Genomic DNA, 18,109 nt, shown 5'->3' with positions numbered 1-18,109 from the left:
GAGAATTGCCTGAACCCAGGAGGTGGAGGTTGCGGTAAGCCGAGATGGTGCCATTGCACTCCAGCCTGGGTAACAAGAGCAAAACTCAGTCTCAAAAAAAAAAAAAAAAAAAAAAAGAGTCATTAGGGAACTAGATTTTGTCAGAGACCTGTTGGGGAAGCAGATTATTTCCCTCTGTTCTGTTTCTGGTTTGGTTTGGTTTTTTCTCTCTCCCACTTGTTTTTCATTTTTTACTTTTAGGATTGCCAAAAGTTAAATTATCCCCAGTAAACACACAAGGCAAGATCCTCAGAACTCTTTAATCAAAATGACAAGATTGTGATTATGTAGTGTGATCCTGTTAGTAACAGTGAATTAAGTATGTCTCATTTAAAAAATAAATTTTCTAAGAATCTGCTTTTGTTTCTAGACATTTATGTATGATAAAAATTATAGGTTTTCATATTTGTCTGTTATCAAGTTGAAGAATTTTCCTTCTATTATTAGGAATTTAGGGTTTTAACAATCATGAATGGATACAGAATTTTGCCAAAAGCTTTTCCTGTGTTAACGAAGACAATCATATTTATGATTGTCTTCGTTAACACAGGAAAAGCTTTTGGCAAAATTATATATCATATATACATACCCTTTAAGTTCTGGGATACATGTGCAGAATGCGCAGGTTTGTTAATTTTCTGTCTCATTGATCTGTCTAATATTGACAGTGGGGTGTTAATGTCTCCCACTATTACTGTGTGGGAGTCTAAGTCTCTTTATAGGTTTCTAAGAACTTGTTTTATGAATCTGGGTGCTCCTGTATTGGGTGCATATATATTTAGGATAGTTAGCTCTTCTTGTTGTATTGATACCTTTACGATTATGTAATGCCCTTCATTGTTTTTGTTTTTTTATCTTTGTTGATTTAAAATCTGTTTTATCAGAGACTAGGATTTTAAACCCTGCTTTTTTTGCTTTTTTTTTCTTTCCATTTGCTTGGTAAATATTCCTCCCTCCCTTTATTTTGAGCCTATGTGTGTCTTTGCACACGAGATGGGTCTCCCGAATACAGCACACAGATGGGTCTTGACTCTATCCAGTTTGCCAGTCTGTGTCTTTTAATTGGGGCATTTAGCCCATTTACATTTAAGATTAATACTGTTACGTATGAATTTGATACTGTCATTATCTAGTTATTATACAATAATCTAGTTATTATACAAAATACCTAGTTATTTTGTCCATTGGTTGGTGCAGTTTCTTCATAGTATCAATGGTCTTTACAATTTGGTATGTTTTTGCAGTGGCTGGTACCAGTTTTTCCTTTCCATATTTAGTGCTTCTTTCAGAAGCTTTTGTAAGGCAGGCGTGATGGTGACAAAAATCTCTCAGCATTTGCTTGTCTGTAAAGTATCTTATTTTTTTTCCCTTACGAAGCTTAGTTTGGCTAAATATGAAATTCTGGATTGAAAATTCTTCAAGAACATTGAATATGGGCCCCCACTCTCTTCTGTCTTGTAGGATTTCTGCTGAGAGATCCACTGTTAGCCTGATGGGTTTCCCTCTGTGGGAAACCTGATCTTTCTTTCTGGCTACCCTTAACACTTTTTTTTTTTTTTTTCAACCTTGGTGAATCTGATGACTATGTGTCTCAGGGTTGCTCTTCTCAAGGAGTAGCTTTGTGGTGTTCTCTGTATTTCCTGAATTTGAATGTTGGCCTCTCTTGCTAGGTTGGGGAAGTTCTTCTGGATAATATCCTGAGGAGTGTTTTCCAACTTAATCTTATTCTCCCCGTAACTTTCAGATATACCAATCGAACTTAGATTTGGTCTTTTCACATAGTCCTATTTTCTTGGGATTTATCCCAGGAATACAAGGATGGTTCAACATATGTAAATCAATCAGTGTGATACATCATATCAACAGAATGAAGGACAAAAACCATATGATCATTTCAGTTGATGACAAAAAGGCATTTGATAAAGCTTAGCATTTCTTTACGATAAAAATCCTCAAAAAACTGGGTGTAGAAGAGGCATACTTCAACATAATAAAAGCCATATATGACAGACCAACAGTATCATACTGAGTGGGGAAAAGTAAAAACATTTCCTCTAAACTCAGGAACATAACAAGGATGTTCGCTTTCACCACTGTTATTCAACATAGTACTCGAAGTCCTAGCTCGAGCAATCAGATATGAGAAAGAAATAAATGGCACCCAAACTGGAAAAGAAGACATCAAATTATCCTTGTTTACAGATGATATGATTTTTTATTTGGAAAAACCTAAAGACTCCACCAAAAATCTATTAGAACTAATAAATTCAATAAAGTTGCAGGATACAAAGTCAACATGCAAAAATCGGTAGCATTTCTATATGCCAACAATGAACAATCTGAAACAGAAATCACGAAAGTAATCCCATTTGCAATAGCTACAAATAAAATTAAATCACTAGGAATTAACGAAAGAAGTGAAAGACCTCCACAAGAAACCTATAAATCACTGATGAAAGAAGCCGAAGAGGCTTTCTCTCTTGATGGGAAAGTGTCTGGCTTCACATCCCTGATGCGGCTGTGTGGTCGGAGGCCTCCTTGTGGAGCAGAGCAAGGCCAGGCAGCCCCTGCTCCAGTCACACATTGCCATGGCTGTGGTTCCCAAGCCAGTGCAGCAGCAGGAGGAGGACTGCAGCAAGCTGAGATCTGTATCTCTGCACCTGAATGTTGATCCCTCACTTCAGATTGACATACCTGATGTGCTCAGTGAGAGAGATAAGGTCAAATTTACAGTGCACACAAAGACCACACTGCCCATGTTTTAGAGTCCAGAGTTTTCTGTTAGAAGGCAATATGAAGACTTTGTGTGGCTACATGACACTCTTATTGAACAGACTATGCTGGGCTTATTGTGAGTGTTTAAAAAATCAAATAAGCTAGTTCTTTCTGCCTTATTATTCATTTAGTTTAAAAAGACTTATATCCACTTTCTATAATGGATTGTGAAAAGTTTGCTTACATCTACCTACTAGAGTATGTGCTAACTGTACATCAGTTGGAAAATATGTGAAGGAATAGTGTTACAGCTTTGAGGTGATGCATACAGGCTTACATTATTCACACTTTAAAGGGGTGTAAACAGTGTAATGACTTTAGTCTTATCTACCTTTAGGTTTAGTTTTTCTCTAGTATGTTCTTTCTAATGTCAGTAGAATTGATTTCTAGGAAACATTAGTATTGGTAGTAGTATGTGATAAGATTTCTCAAAAGTGCTGAAGGAGGCCATGCCTATAATCCTAGCACTGTGGGAGGCCAAGGTGGGTAGATCACCTGGGCTCAGGATTTCAAGACCTGCCTAAGCGACATGATGAGACCCTGTCTCTACTAAAAGTATAAAAAAATAGCTGAGTGTGGTGGTACATACCTGTAGTCTCAGCTACTGGGGAGGCTGAGACATGAAAATCTCTTGAACCTGGGAGGTGGAGGTTGCAGTGAGCCGAGGTCACACCACTTCACTCCAGCCTGGGTGACAGAGTGAGACTCTGTCTACCAAAAACAAAAAAGTGCTCAAGGAGGCAGTTTTCAGCCCTTGATAGCTAATTCTTGGCTGCAGGAACAGAGACTTCACTGATTTTAAAGGAAATTTCCATGTATTTTTGTCCTGCCAGGCAGACTGAAGAATCTGTCCAAATGATGATTTCTTAATAATTGAACAAAATTAGTACTGAAGCTTATATTTAGATACGTTCTGTTCATTCAAAATTAGAGTCCTTGATTATCCTTTGGGATTAGGAAACAAATTGCTTTGGAATACTGGAGACTTTATAATCTTGTTGGCTAATCATTGGTGTTTAGCATTCATTTTAAGCCAAGATTGTACTAGTTTTAGGCCAGTACTGAAGCAGTATAGACACTGTTGTGCTCTGAATGATTTTCTGCAGTGGGTAAACTGAACAAATGATTGCTATCAAAGTAAATACGCAACTCTTGGGAAGACACCTCCTTTCAAGTGGCCAGAAGAAACAAGGAAGATTAAGGAAAGACAGGAGTTGACTTTTAAATAGCCCCACAGGAGTGAAGTGGTTGTCTCCTGTGGAACAGCAAGAGTAGAATGAGGCACCATCTAGAAAACATCGCTACTGGGACAAGAGGCTCATGAGTTCCTGCCTCTGCTGCAGATTCCACTTGGGCCTACGAAGCCCAACTTCCATGGTCCTCAAGAGAAGATGCAGAAACAGGGAGAAAGTGGAAGATCTATGACCAAAGAAGAATTTGCCAAGATGAAACAAGACCTGGAAGCTGAGTATCTCGCTGTTTCTCCAAAGACTGTATGGTCCCATGAAGTCTTTCTTCAGCAGCTTTCTTCTCACTCTGTTCTTAGTAAAGGTCACAGCTTTCATGTTTTCCTGGAATATGATCAGAATCTAAGTGTTAGGAGGAAAAATGCTAAAGAGATATTTGGTGGCTTCTTCAAAAGTGTGGTGAAAAGTGCTGATGAAGTCCTTTTTGCTGGAGTTAAGGGAGTAGATGACTTTTTGAGCAAGAGAACAACTTCCTTATTAACTATCATAATAGGATCAAAGATTCTTGTGTGAAAGCTGACAAAATGACCAGATCTCATAAAAATGTTGCTGATGGCCGAATCTACACTGCAGCCTGCTTACATAACCTGGCTTTAGGAAAGCCCACAGTCATCAAAAAGTACCTATTGAAGGTTGCTGAGCTATTTGAAAAACTTAGGAAAGTAGAGGGTCAAGTCTCATCAGATGAAGATTTAACACTAACAGAGCTTCTCTTATACTACATACTCAACATCGAAGCTGCCAAGTCTCTCTTATACTGATGCACCAAAGCCCTCATTGACTGTGAGAACTCAAACAAAGCTCTGGGTAAGACCCGGTTAAAGAGTAAAGATGTCAAGTTGGCTGAGGCACACCAGCAGGAGTGCTGCCAGAAATTTGAACAGCTTTCTGAATCTTCAAAAGAAGAACTGATAAATTCAAATGGAAGAGAGTGGCAGCATTTAGAAAGAATTTAATTGAAATGTCTGAACTGGAAATAAAACATGCCAGGAACAGTGTCTCCCTTTTGCAGAGCTGTATTGACTTGTTTAAGAATAACTGATATGCCTTCACTCTGAAGAAAAGAAATGAATACGAAAGAAAACCAAATATCACTTGCACTTAAATCATTACCACAGAAGATTTATTAGCTTCAACTTTAGTTTAAAATTATGTGAATCAATATTTTGATTTCTACAAATGTTAACATTTAACAATGTTGGTTTAAAAATATTATTGCTTGCTACTTGGACATAACTAGTTTTTCCTTGTGCATGTAATACCTCTGGGCAGAATCTAAACACTGAGTTCTCCTGTAGTTTGTCTTTAGTTACTAAGAAAGGGTGTAGGAGACATGTGCCCTCTGGAAACAAGTAAAAGCAATCACCGGGCGTACATCTCTACAAACCCATGAATGTCAGGGAGGTGCCAGTTACTGCAGGTGATTCAGCTACTTGAGGCAGGTAACAGACCTTCCATTCCTCACTGAAGGTGAGGTTTGTGTTTTTGTTTTGCCCCCTGTTACTCCCCTGGTAGTTATCTGGTGTTTGTGCTATAACAACAGCAAGAAAATCTCATTTACCTTTATATACTCTTTGGACTTCCTTTTATTAGTTGAGATAGAAATATTTGAGGGGAGAGAAGTATCTACGGGTGTATATGGAAACAAATAATATGGTCTACTTTATAAGATGGCCAGATCTACATTAGGAAAGATATGAGCTCCCTCCCTAGTGGCCATGGGGGGTGAGGGATGATATATGTCTTTTGGCGTTTGTTTTTTATAAAATATATAATAAAATAATTGTACTGCTTAAAAAAAAAAGAAATTGAAGAGGACACCAAAAAAATGGAAAAATAGCCTATGTTCATAGATTGGAAGAATCAATATTGTTAAGATGACCACACTACTCAAAGCAATCTACAGATTCAACTCAATCCTTATAAAAATACCTATTACCTCTTCACAGAAATAGAAAAAATAATCCTAAAATTTATATAGAATCACAAAAGACCCAGTATAGCCAAAGTTATCCTGAGCAAAAACAACAAAACTGGAAGAATCACATTACCTGACCTCAAATTATCCTGTTGATCTGTAGTAACCAAAACAGCCAAGTACTAGCATAAAAAAACAGACACATAGACCAATGGGATAGAATAGAGAACCCAAAAACAAATCCACACACTTAGAGTGAACTCATTTTTTTTTACAAAAGTGCCAAGAATATACATTGGGAAAAAGTTTCTTCAATAAATGGTGCTGGGAAAGCTGGTTATCCATATGCAGAATAATGAAACTAGACCCTTATGCTTCCCTATATACAAAAAATCAAATCAAAATGGATTAAAGACTTGAGTATAAGACATCAAACTATGAAACTACTAAAAGAAAGCATTGGGGAACTCTCCAAGACATGGAATGGGGCAGAGATTTCTTGAGTAATACCCTATAAGAACAGTCAACTAAAGCAAAAATGTACAAGTGGGATCACATAAAGTTAAAAACCTTCTGCACAGCAAAGGAAACAATCAAAGTGAAGAGGCAAACCAAAGAACTCCAGAATGGGAGAAGGTACTTGTAAACTATCCATCTGACAAGGCATTAATAACCAGAATATATAAGCAGCTCACACTACTTTGTAGGAAAAAGACCTAATAATACAATTTAAAAATAGGCAAACATTTTAACAGACATTTCTCAAAAGAAGACATACATATGGCAAACAGGCATATGAAAATGTGCTCAATACCATTGCTTATCATAGGAATGCAACTCAAAACTACAGTGAGATATCATCTTTCCCCAGTTAAAATGGCTTTTATCTAAAAGTCCAGCAACAAGAAATTCTAGCAAGGATGCAGAAAAGAGGGAACATTTGCACACTGTTGGTGGGGATATAAATTAGTACAACCACTATGAAGAAAAGTTTTGAGATTCCTCAAAAAACTAAAAATGGAGCTACCATATGATCCAGCAATCTCATTGTCAGGTACATATTCAAAACAAAGGAAATCCATATATTGAAGAGTTATCTGCACTCCTATGCTTGCTGCAGCACTGTTCACAATAGCCAAGGTTTGGAAGCAACCTAGTGTTCATCAGCAGATGTATGAATAAAGAGAAGGTGGTACTTATACACAGTGAAGTACTAGTCAGCCTTAAAAAAAAAAAAAAAAAAAAAAAAAAGAATGAGCTCCTGTCATTTACAACAACATGGATGGAACTAGAAGTCATTATGTTAAGTGGCATAAACCAGGCACAGAGAGACAAACTTCACTTGTTATCCTCACTCATTTTCAAGATCCAAAAGTGAAAGCAATTGAACTCATAAGGATAGAGAATAGAAAAATGGTTACCAGAGACTGGGAAGGACAGTAGGGTGGGGGTGAAAGGGCAAAGGGGAGGTGAGATGATTAATGAGTACGAAAAGAAAGAGAAAGAATGAATAAGACCTAGTGCTTTATAGCACAACATGGGGACTATAGTCAATAATTTAATTGTATATTTTTAAATAACTAAGGTAACATAATTGGATTGTTTGTAACACAAAAGATAAATGCTTGAGGGAATGGATACCCAATTTTCCATGATGTGATTATACTGCATTTCATGCTGTAGCAAAACATCTCATGTACCCTGTACATATATACACCTATGCACCCACAAAAATTAGATATTAAAAAAATACATTAAAAAAGGCACAGCATTTTAACCCTTCCTTTTAACCCTATTATTCCTTGGAACCTAAAATATGCATCTGAAAGGGGAGTTTTTACTGTATATATCTGTCTAAATGCCTTAATAACATGATGAATGGTAGTAACTCAGTGTTTTTTTCTCCCTGTTTGCAGAATATTTTTCCAGAAAAACCCTATATTAGTTAGAATGAGTAAAGTTAGCTGCTGTGACACACAAACATCACATCCTAGTGTTTGATAGAGCCCAATCAGATGTTCCTGGTTGGCACGTGATTTTCCTTATGATCATTCATATGGGTAGACGAGTTTCTTCCATTTTGTGGCTGCATTCCCTTCTGTATCTTCAGCGTTCTCTTTATTCATTCAGCCAAAGTATAAAGTGAATATAGGGAAGATAAACCTACTTCTTAACTCTTTGTCCAAAAAATGACCTATATCACTTCTACTTACTTTCCATTAGCCTAAACTTGGTTTGTGGACACATCTGAAATAAAGGCTGCAAAAATATAATCTAACAATGCCTAGGAGCATAAGAAATCATTTTGTTAAATGCATAGCATCCTGCCACAAATTTATTTGAAACTGATAATAATTGTTCTATTTTAAAAAATAATAGAACAATGATAGCCTGAAGAACATTCAGTCCTATCCCTTTTGTGTCCATGATGGGCCTCATGAGACAATCTTCTCCACGTTCTGTGAAATGCAGTGTATATAAGCAGCCACATTCTCAGCAACAATCATTTTATGGTGGAGGAAAGAAAGAATGTTAGAGGAGAATTGGTAGTCTCTGCCACAGGATCCATACAGCCCAAGAGTGTCCCAGTATCTGAACTCTAACCTACTTGAACACTACCCCTAATCCTGCCTTTACTTAGAGAATAGAATCCTCAGATTTTCCTAATATGTTGGCTAACATTGTGAAAAGATTGCTATTTGGGATTGGTGTTAACACCTCAGGTGAACTTTATTTGTGGATAGGTTTTTTATTTTTATTTGTGGGTAGGTAGATACATGGTGGAGGTGAAGATAGAAAATGGAATGGAAAAACGCAAAACTCTATCTTGTAAATACAATTAATAGATTGTCAGATGCTGTGGCTTGAGAGTGTCCTTTTCTAAGATCTATGAGGAAAATGGTAGACAAGTTCTTTCATCTTTATGCCTTCAATGCAATGTCTCAGTGACTAGGTGACTTCATCACCGTTAAGGTAAGTCCCTGTGTTCATTAAGATAAGGTTAGATCACTGTAGCACAAAGGCCTAACATAATTCAGTGGCTTTAAAAAACACAGAAATTAATTTCTATCGTTTGTAAAAGTATGAAGTGAGTATTCCAGGGTGGCAGACAACTCTGCTCCACATGGTCACTCAGAGACTCATGTTTCCACAAAATAGCTGTTTGCCATACCCCCAGAACTTGTCATCACTTTCATGGTCTCACTGGGTCACCTGGGTTCTACCCATCCAGAAGGGGAAAGTGGTTATGGAAAAAGCACCTTATGATGTTTTAAGAAGTCAACAGGCTAGTACTACACATCATATCACCTGTCCTCATATTCCACTGCTGAGAACTATCCTTTGGTCACATCTAACTGCAAGGATATCTGGGAAATGCAGTGTATATAAGCAGACATATTCTCAGCAACAATCATTTTATGGCAGAGGAAAGAAAGAATGTTAGAGGACAGTTGGTAATCTCTGTCACAGGGTCCATATAAAAAATGGGTGTGGTCGTTAGAACAGAATCATGCTTCTATTGCAAGACAAAAGAGAAGCATAATAAGTTTCAAACTTTGATATTATTGTTAAATTTTTAATGGGCCATGGTGTGTAAAGCATTCAAAAAAATATAGCTGCATATTCTTCAAATTCATATCTTAATTTTTATAAGCATATGAAAATATTTAGAAAATTAAGAGTAATTTTCCACATTTGCTTTCATTCCCAGGACAGCATTTCATTTGTGTATTTACTGAGCCTCTCTGTGTACCAGTTGCTGTGCTAGACTGAAGGTAAAAAGACAACTAAGATACAAGCCTGTTCTCAGGAAGTCCTCAAACTAGTAGTAGATATGATCAAGGTTTGGGTTTTTATTGGTTTTATTTTTACAGTGCTGAATGGTGTGATTAGCGCTGACCTGGAGTTGTGTGCACAGCTCAGCCTGGGCACACAGGGATTATTCAAGGGGCGTAGTTACAGAACACACAGGGCTAAATCTGAAAGTGAGGGCGGGAGTTGACCAGATGGACCCAAATAGGGAAAAACATTACTAGCTAAGGAAATAGTGTGGGCAAAACTGAGAAAGTATAAAACAGCTCATGTGTGAAACTGTTAGTGAGTTAGCCTGGAGTCGGGTTCAAGTCAGGGCAGAGAGAGTCGAGATTATGAGCTTTGCATCCTGAGCTGGTAACAGATTTTATTCTATAGGTGATGTGGCACCACTGATTCCCAGGATACCTGGTTAGATCTGGATTTAGAGAAATCATTTTTGACATAAAAAGATAGATTGGAATCTAAGGAGTTCAAAATGCCAGCAGTAAGGTTAAGTGTGCTGATGTTTTAGCTGAAAAAATTTTTGTGGAAAGAATTTCGTGTACCAAAAGAAAAAGAAAAAACTTGACAAAACCCTTAGGAATTTCATCTTTTGAGAATAAAGCCATAAAAGAAATACACTTTTTAATCAAACTTATCATAGTGCCAGGTAGTGTAAGAGAAAGATATATACATACACATACATCTACACACACATATGTATACACACACACAAATCTCTCTCTCTCTCTCTCTCTCTCTCTATATATATATATATATATATTTATGTATTTATATTTATATAATATATATAAACCAGCTTTGAAGGAGATAAGAAAGTATGAGCTCATGATGTAAGACAGTGTATAACTAGGCACACTGAAAGTGCTGGGGGCTCCCAAGGCTGTAAGTATTCAGAGGAGGGAGTTTAAACTATGGCATGATGAGGGATTTTAACTTTGCCTTGAAAACAGACAATGTGTCTTAGTTTGATTACATTTCGTAAGTACAGATAGAAGCAGATTCTTCTTACTCAAATGAATGGGTATTTCACACAAAAACACTGACAAGAGAATGGCAGTTGTAATTTCTTCTTCCCATCCTTTTGAGTACTATAATGGAAGAAAGAAGAGGTTTATTAACCAAAGAAGGGAAGATTATAGTGTGAATATTTATGTCCCCCCAAATTCATATGTTGAAATTCTGTTCTCTAAGATGAAGGTATTAGTTAGGGGGCCTCTGGGAGGTGATTAGGTCGTGAGAGCAGAACCCTCATGGTTAGGTTATTGTACTTATAAAAGACACCCTGGAGAGCTAGTGACCTCTCCCACCATGAAAGGGAACAGCTGACAGGTGACATCTATGAACCAGAAAGTGACCCTCACAAGACCTCAGATCTGCTGGTGTCTTGATCTTGGATTTCCCAGTCTCTAGAACACAGGGAACTAAAGGTTAGAATCTCTGTGTCCTTCAGGCAGGATTCAGCAGGAATCCTGAAGAAGGGTGATGAAATAATTGTGACAGCCACCAAATCATCTTAGAAATCAGTTCCCTTAGATGAGAACCATAGAGGGTTGGTAGGGCTTAGTGAGCACAGCAGCTGCCAGTAAAACAGACTGGATGTGAATCCTGTGGCCTGAGACTGTCCCAGAATGGTCCCCCATCAAGTGTCTCTGTGCCCAGGTGGTACCTTCCTGACTCTTATGGAAGATAGCCATATATTCAGGGGATGGGCCACTTTCTCTTCAAGGACCAGGAGACTCTAGAGACCAAGAAGGGAAAGTCTTTATAAAGTGGCATTTGCTTGAGGGACTAGAGGACCTGATAAAGGAAATACTCTGTGCAAAGACAGTTTGGTGAGGCAGAGGGCAAGCATGCAGAAGGGAGTTAACATAGCAGGCCTGCTTCAGAAAGCCTTGCTTGCAAGGGTGGCCCTTGGCTGGTGTCTGGGAACTTGGCTTTCAAGACAGTTTTTATTACCCTGACTGCTAAGAGTAACTCATGATTCATAAACTACATGTGCAAACAATACAATTTATGCTTTCTTCCTGGGTCTCTGGAATTTTAGTATGTGCTAGGCAGCAGGTGCCTATGTGACCAGCCACCAATAAAAACCCTGGGCACTGAGTTTCTAACGAGCTTCCAAGTCAAACAGCATTTCATATGTATTGTCATAGCTTGTTGTAGAGGGATTAAGTACATCCTGTGTGACTTCACTGGGAGACGACTCTCGGAAGCTTGTGCCTGTTTCCTCCAAACTTTGCTCTATGCACCTTTTCCCTTTGCAGATTTTGCTTTATAGCATTTCCTTGTAATAAATCTTAGACATCAGTACAACTGTATTCTGTGTCTTGTGAATCTTCCTAGTAAATCAAATCTAGGAATGATCCTGGGGATCCCTGAGGCAGCAAGACTCACTGGAAGGACTCCAGTAGAAAATGGCTGCTCAGCATTGACACAAATAAATACATATATTTGTTTTAATTTCTGTCTTTCAGAATAAATTATTATTTTATTGTTTTAGGTGTATCTTCCTTAACAGCTGTAAGTACTCAGAGTTTTTCAGATTTTAGAAAGGCATTAAATATGCCATATATTATTAAATGTCCCAGGAGGCCTGGGGAAGGACTCCATACTCAAATACATTAGTACGGCCACTTTCAATACGTGAAAAGTCTCACTATGAGGAATAAATAGAGGTTATATGTAGTAATACATCAGTCCAGGTCAGGACTCACCACCAGATGAGTTTGTGGAAAACTTAGGGAAAAACACTTAAAATTTTTAGAGCATTTTGAATTTTGGATTGCAGATAAGGGATTGTGGACCTGTTCTACCCTCCCTCTTTTGCTTATCAGGAAATTAAGGCTTAGAGAAGTTAGTTGATTTGCCAACAGTAGCACAGCTTGTATCTGATCTGGATTTCAAATTTAGGACTGTCTAGGACACATGCCAGAGAATTCTTATCTATCACTCTATACTGTCTTTCTAGTTACTTATTTTAAGAATATGTCTCCAGTGTCTGAATACTACTAAGGGGGAGGTAATGTGAGAACAAGGGAGAATAGAAAAGAAGAAAGTAATTATATTTTTTTGACATAGGCATTTGCATATTTACTTTCCTTCATGAAATAGATTCCTAATATATAATTTATTTTTACCTTCTGTAAGTCTTAACTGCACAACAAGGCCCAGAAGAGAAAGAACCACCCATTCTCTCTCCTAGTGTATGTCTGTTATATCCTTATAGTCATTCTCAGAGTGAGCGTGAGTATGAGTGTGTGTGCCCCTGCATTTGCATTGTGCCTTCCAAGGCAGCAGGAGTGTGTCTTATTTTTTTTCTCTCTCTTTTATTACATAGTGCTTAATAATTCACTTAAGTTAGTATGCTTTCATTGAATTAAGTAGAAAATTACCTTGGCTGAATGCAGATACTCCCAGATTTCTCTGCATGGGGAGGCCAGCCACCTCGCTCCTACTGGAGAAAGTTCTTAATAGACTCACCCACTTTTACCCTTACTGTGGCAACAAAGAGATGGTTTGGAGAAAAAAGAACGGGACTCCTTCCAGTAAAACAGAAAAGTATATTTTACGTAGGTATTTGCTGTGAGGAAGATTTGAAGGGTTAGGAAATCACTACCAAATACTTGTCAACTGCTAAGTTTTATTTTGGCTTTTCTGCCCCTATCTGCCTCTCACTTTGAAAAATAAGTGCTTGCTTGCCCATGTTTAGGAAATCGAAAAAATAAAATAAAAATAAAATCTGTAACAATGAGAAATATGTCAGTAACATATTTTTGAATGAATCCTGACATCCCAGAATGTAAGAATTTGTCTGATCTGCCTCAACTTGTAAATCAGCTTAATTTAATTCTAAGTAAAATTTCTCGTTTTTCATTATGTCTGACACAAGCTTAGTAATTCTCAGAAAATAGTCCTTGTAAAATGAAGTTTAGCTGGAAATTCTGATGTTCAAGGTTGCTTGAACACTAGCAACTGTCATTCTTGGCAATGGCTTCATTATTCAGTGACACAGTGAAGAGCTTTGTTTTACTTTTATTCGAAAATGTCTTTGTCTTTCTCTGCTTGTTCCAGCAACAGTTTTCCTGGAGTTTTGGAAAAGACGGCGAGCAGTAATTGCTTATGACTGGGATTTGATAGACTGGGAAGAAGAGGAGGTTCGTATCATTTATCTCAGAATTTTTTAAAAAGCAAATAACCCAGAACCACATGGTCTCCTTGAATCATCACTCTCTGTTCTGTGAAGTCAGGTGTGCTCATGAAGCATTTTCAATTTTCTTTTCAGAAAATTTCAAGCAAAATAAAAAGGGACTGACAAATTTTATTTAAATTTTTGATTCCTTAGTGGAATAAAATACCTTGATTAAGAATTTCACTTGTAGGTAGAAGCACCAGAAGAATTGGTGGTGTCTTTTTTTTCTTCATTTTCATAAAAATAATCTTTTTTTTTAACTTCAGCAGAAAAAGAGCATTCATTTTACATCTCCAGGTATGTGTAAGCAATCCTTCCAAGAGAATTAGCCCAAGGCAATGTGTCTGTGACCAGTGCCCAGGACAGTGCCCCGTTGTGCACAGGCTGTGAAGTATGACATCAGGTGTTTAATGCTGAGGAGAATCCACTCTGAATTGGCCACCTTGAAGAGATATGGCTAAATTGAGGGCTGACTCTAGACAAAACTGCCAAGGAAGGGCAACTCAGTCCCATCACTCTCCCTGAGCATCTGCTAGGCCAGTCCATTGTGCCTCTCCTGACCTGTCTGGTTCTGATTCTCTCTTCTTGCCCCATTCCTGTCGGAAGTCTCAAGTACCCACACTGGGCATGGTCACCACGTTCTCCCCTTAGACCCTGCTTCCCTTGACAGTTGGTCCGGACCTCAGCTCCCCTTTCCTCCCACTCGTTCACTATCTCTTACCCCTCCTGAGTCTCATTTCCTCAGAGCCTTGCTGTGCCAGTAAATCAGATAGACTACTCATATATGTACAATGTGATCATGTGGTATTACTATGTATTTTCCTTGGAGGGAACACATGTATATATTTTTATATATCAAAAGGAAATTTTTAAAAATATGAACAATGAGAATTTTAGCCTTGTGGTAGGCTTGGTGGTGGGGGAAGTAATTCTGAGAGGTGTTTTTGTTTTTGTTCGTTTCCTTCAAACTATGCCTCCTGAATGGCTGCCTGTTCCCTTTATCCCATAAACATGTTTGGGTAGTTTTCTGGTTTGGTTTGGTTTGGTTTTTGCATGTACTTAAGGTGTACAACAGGAGGTTTTGATACATGATACTGGGGTTTTCAACAATCCTTCTTCTCCTGATAAGGCTTTCTCTCATGTTTTTATAAATATTCTCCAGGCCAGGCATGGTGGCTCATGCCTGTAATCCCAGTATTTTGGGAGGCCAAGGCGGGGGTACCACTTCAGGCCAGGAGTTCAAGACCAGCTTGGCCAACATGGTGAAACCTCATTGCTACTAAAAACACAAAAATTAGCTGAGTGTAGTGTCATGCACCTGTGATCCCAGCTACTTGGGAGGCTGAGGCACAAGAATCACTTGAACTCAGAAGGCAGAGGTTGCAGTGAGCCAAGATTGCACCACTGCACTTCAGCCTGAGTGACAGAGTGAGACTCTGCCTCAAATAAATAAATAAATAAATGTATATATAATATATATGTGTATGCATGTATATATATATATGTATGTGTATATATATATATATACATATATATATATATTTCTTTTATATAGGTTCTAGGTATGTGTGTGTATGTATGTATATATACCTAGAACCTAGATACACACACATACACCTAGGTTTGAAGAAGCTTCCCCAATGACTATAGCATCTATTGGTAGCAGCCGGGCTGTATTCAGAACTTCCTTTTATGTGCGCCATTCCACTGTTTCTGGTTACATGCGTTTATGGGAACAATTTCCAGTGGGATGGAAAATGTTATTTCCTCATAGTCACCTTGGGCAATTTATTTCACCTTTGGACTTTAAAAATCTCTAGTGAAAAGAAGTGGGACTAAATTTTCCCTTCTGTCCTTATTTGAGTAACTTAGACCAAATCAATCTACAATGACTGTTGGTATTTGTGGTGGGCCCATGATGTGGACACCCTTCAGGAAAAAGTATATATCCCTTATAAGTCTGGAACCTTTTGTCTTCCCGGCCCCTGATAAAAAGCGTGGAGTGCTGAATTGTCCTGTCACTCTGCATACCTTTGTACAGAAGCCTACATATGTAGCCAATCCCAGCTTGGGATTCCTTGTGGAAATGCCTCACTTCTAGCCTGTTGTTTCCACCTTATTGTGCAGAAATACCCAGACTCACTGCAGACCTTCTGGGGCAACCTCACACATTAGTTTGTCAGAGCTGCCATAACAAAGTACTACAGACCGGGTGGCTTCAACAATAGAAATTTACATGATCCACAGTTCTGGAGGCTAGAAGTCCAAGACAAGGTGTCAACAGAGTTGGTTCTTTCTGAGAACCAACAGGGAAAGATGCGTTCTAGGCCTCTCTTCTTGGTTTATAGATGGCCATCTTCTCCCTGTGTCTTCACATCATCTTCCCCCTAGGTGTCTCTGTGTCCAAATTTCCTCTTCTTATAAAGACACCAGTCATATTAGAGTAGAGTCCACTGTAATGACCTCATTTGAACCTAATTATCTTCATAAAAAATCTGTTTCTACATATGGTCACATTTGATAGTGGGAGTTAAGACTTCAGCAGATGAATTTGGGGGAACCAGGACATAATTTGGCCTATAATACCCAGTCATGAGGTTTGGTTGTGTCCCCACCCAAATCTCAACTTGAATTGTAGCTTCCGTAATTCCCATGTGTTGGGGATGGACCTGGTGGGAGGTAATTGAACCATGGGAGTGGGTTTTTCCTGTACTGTTCTCGTGATAGTGAGTAAGTTTCATAGATCTGATGGTTTTATAAAGGGGACATCCCCTGCACATGCTCTCTCTTGCCTGCCACCATGTAAGATGTGTCCTTGCTCCTTCTTTGCCTTCCATCATGACTGTGAGGCCTTTCCAGCCATGTGGAACTGTGAGTCCGTTACCCTTCTTTTTCTTTATAACTTACCCAGTCTTGGGCATTTCTTCATAGCAGTATGAAAATGGACTGATACACCCAGGAACACAGACTTGTTTCCATGATTGGCCTTAGTTTCTGGATGACTAGCTCAAGGCCTCTTGATGCTAAACAGTTAAACTCTAATAAATGGAAAGCTTCCCAAAGAAGCAGAAGTTTCTGGGTCTGCTATGTTTATCTCCTCAAGTGTAACTGCCTAAAATAAATGAAAGGCAGAGCCTGCTTTTAATGTATCCCCTGCTAATCTTCCCCATGACCTTCTGAGGGAAGTCCAGCCTTGAGCTAATTCTGTAGCAGGAGACAGGCTGAGCCATGTGAAGGCCACCCTTCATGCTACATGGGCAGGCTGCTACCAAACTGGGCTCACTCCCCCTGACCTCTCTTCTGTCAGCTCGTTCTTTGCTTTCTGTCACTACCTTCATCCGAGTCTTGACCATTTCTGCCTGGATTAACTCAGTCTCCATTTCAGCAGAGTTTCTGCTCATTTGCCATCTTCTCCCGAAACTCTAAAACATAATGCATGCTTAATTAACAGGAACCACATCAGTGTACCCTCTTGCTGATTGCCTTTTTCTAATCCCATAATTGCTTTTTAGTCAGAAGATTTTCACATTCAGATGAGGCTCAGATAAATGAAATAAAATCTCAGTTTGATTTAGAATTGGAGGAACCTTGCTTTTAGCTGGTTTTGAAAGATGCTTACCTTGTTTTCAATTAAGAATTAAAAATATACTTAAAGTTTATTGATTAAAGATGAATGACTCCTATATGAGCTTATTAAAAAGTATATTCACCATGTTTTTAGTGAACTGAATATAAAAATGCAAAAAATAATTGCAGGAGAAAACTAAGAATTATATTGTCATTATAACTTACAAAATAGATTTTGAATATTTTCCTGTAGAGAAGCCTTCTTTGTCCTGGTGTCCCTTATCACTCTCTGGTAATAAAAGTAAAAGCTTATTAGTTGTTCCAAACCATTAGGACAGGACAGCTTGTCCCTTTTAAAATACTATTCTCAAGGTTTTTTTTTTCTTCAAGCATAGTTTTATAAGATAACAGAGAAATGTAACTATTAGTCCAAATTTCTTTGCTTTTGACAATAGTAGATCTTGATCTTCATTCTTAGATTTTCTTCAAGTGGCCAATTTTCAAACATTTAAGCCTGGGCACCCAAGTCCACCTCATTGGTTGACTAATTAGTGT

At 38.2% G+C, this 18,109-nt stretch overlaps 1 protein-coding gene and 1 pseudogene across 7 annotated transcripts in view; both read left to right on the top strand.

The window, feature by feature from the left end:
• Nucleotides 1-18,109, top strand: part of ANO4 (anoctamin 4) — a 390,977-nt gene that overhangs the window by 326,628 nt on the left and 46,240 nt on the right. For all 7 annotated transcript variants that reach the window (XM_074402350.1, XM_010340214.3, XM_074402349.1 and 4 more), the window contains one exon: nt 13,870-13,952. In XM_074402350.1, coding sequence (XP_074258451.1) covers nt 13,870-13,952 — 83 coding nt within the window. The remainder of the gene's footprint in view (nt 1-13,869; nt 13,953-18,109) is intronic.
• LOC101032524 (sorting nexin-5-like) lies at nt 1,094-13,850 on the top strand (annotated as a pseudogene).

This window comes from Saimiri boliviensis, chromosome 7, assembly GCF_048565385.1.
Source record: "Saimiri boliviensis isolate mSaiBol1 chromosome 7, mSaiBol1.pri, whole genome shotgun sequence".
NCBI lineage: Eukaryota > Metazoa > Chordata > Mammalia > Primates > Cebidae > Saimiri > Saimiri boliviensis.
The sequence above is the reverse complement of the archived record's forward strand: the minus strand, read 5'-3'. Positions and strand labels throughout refer to the sequence as shown.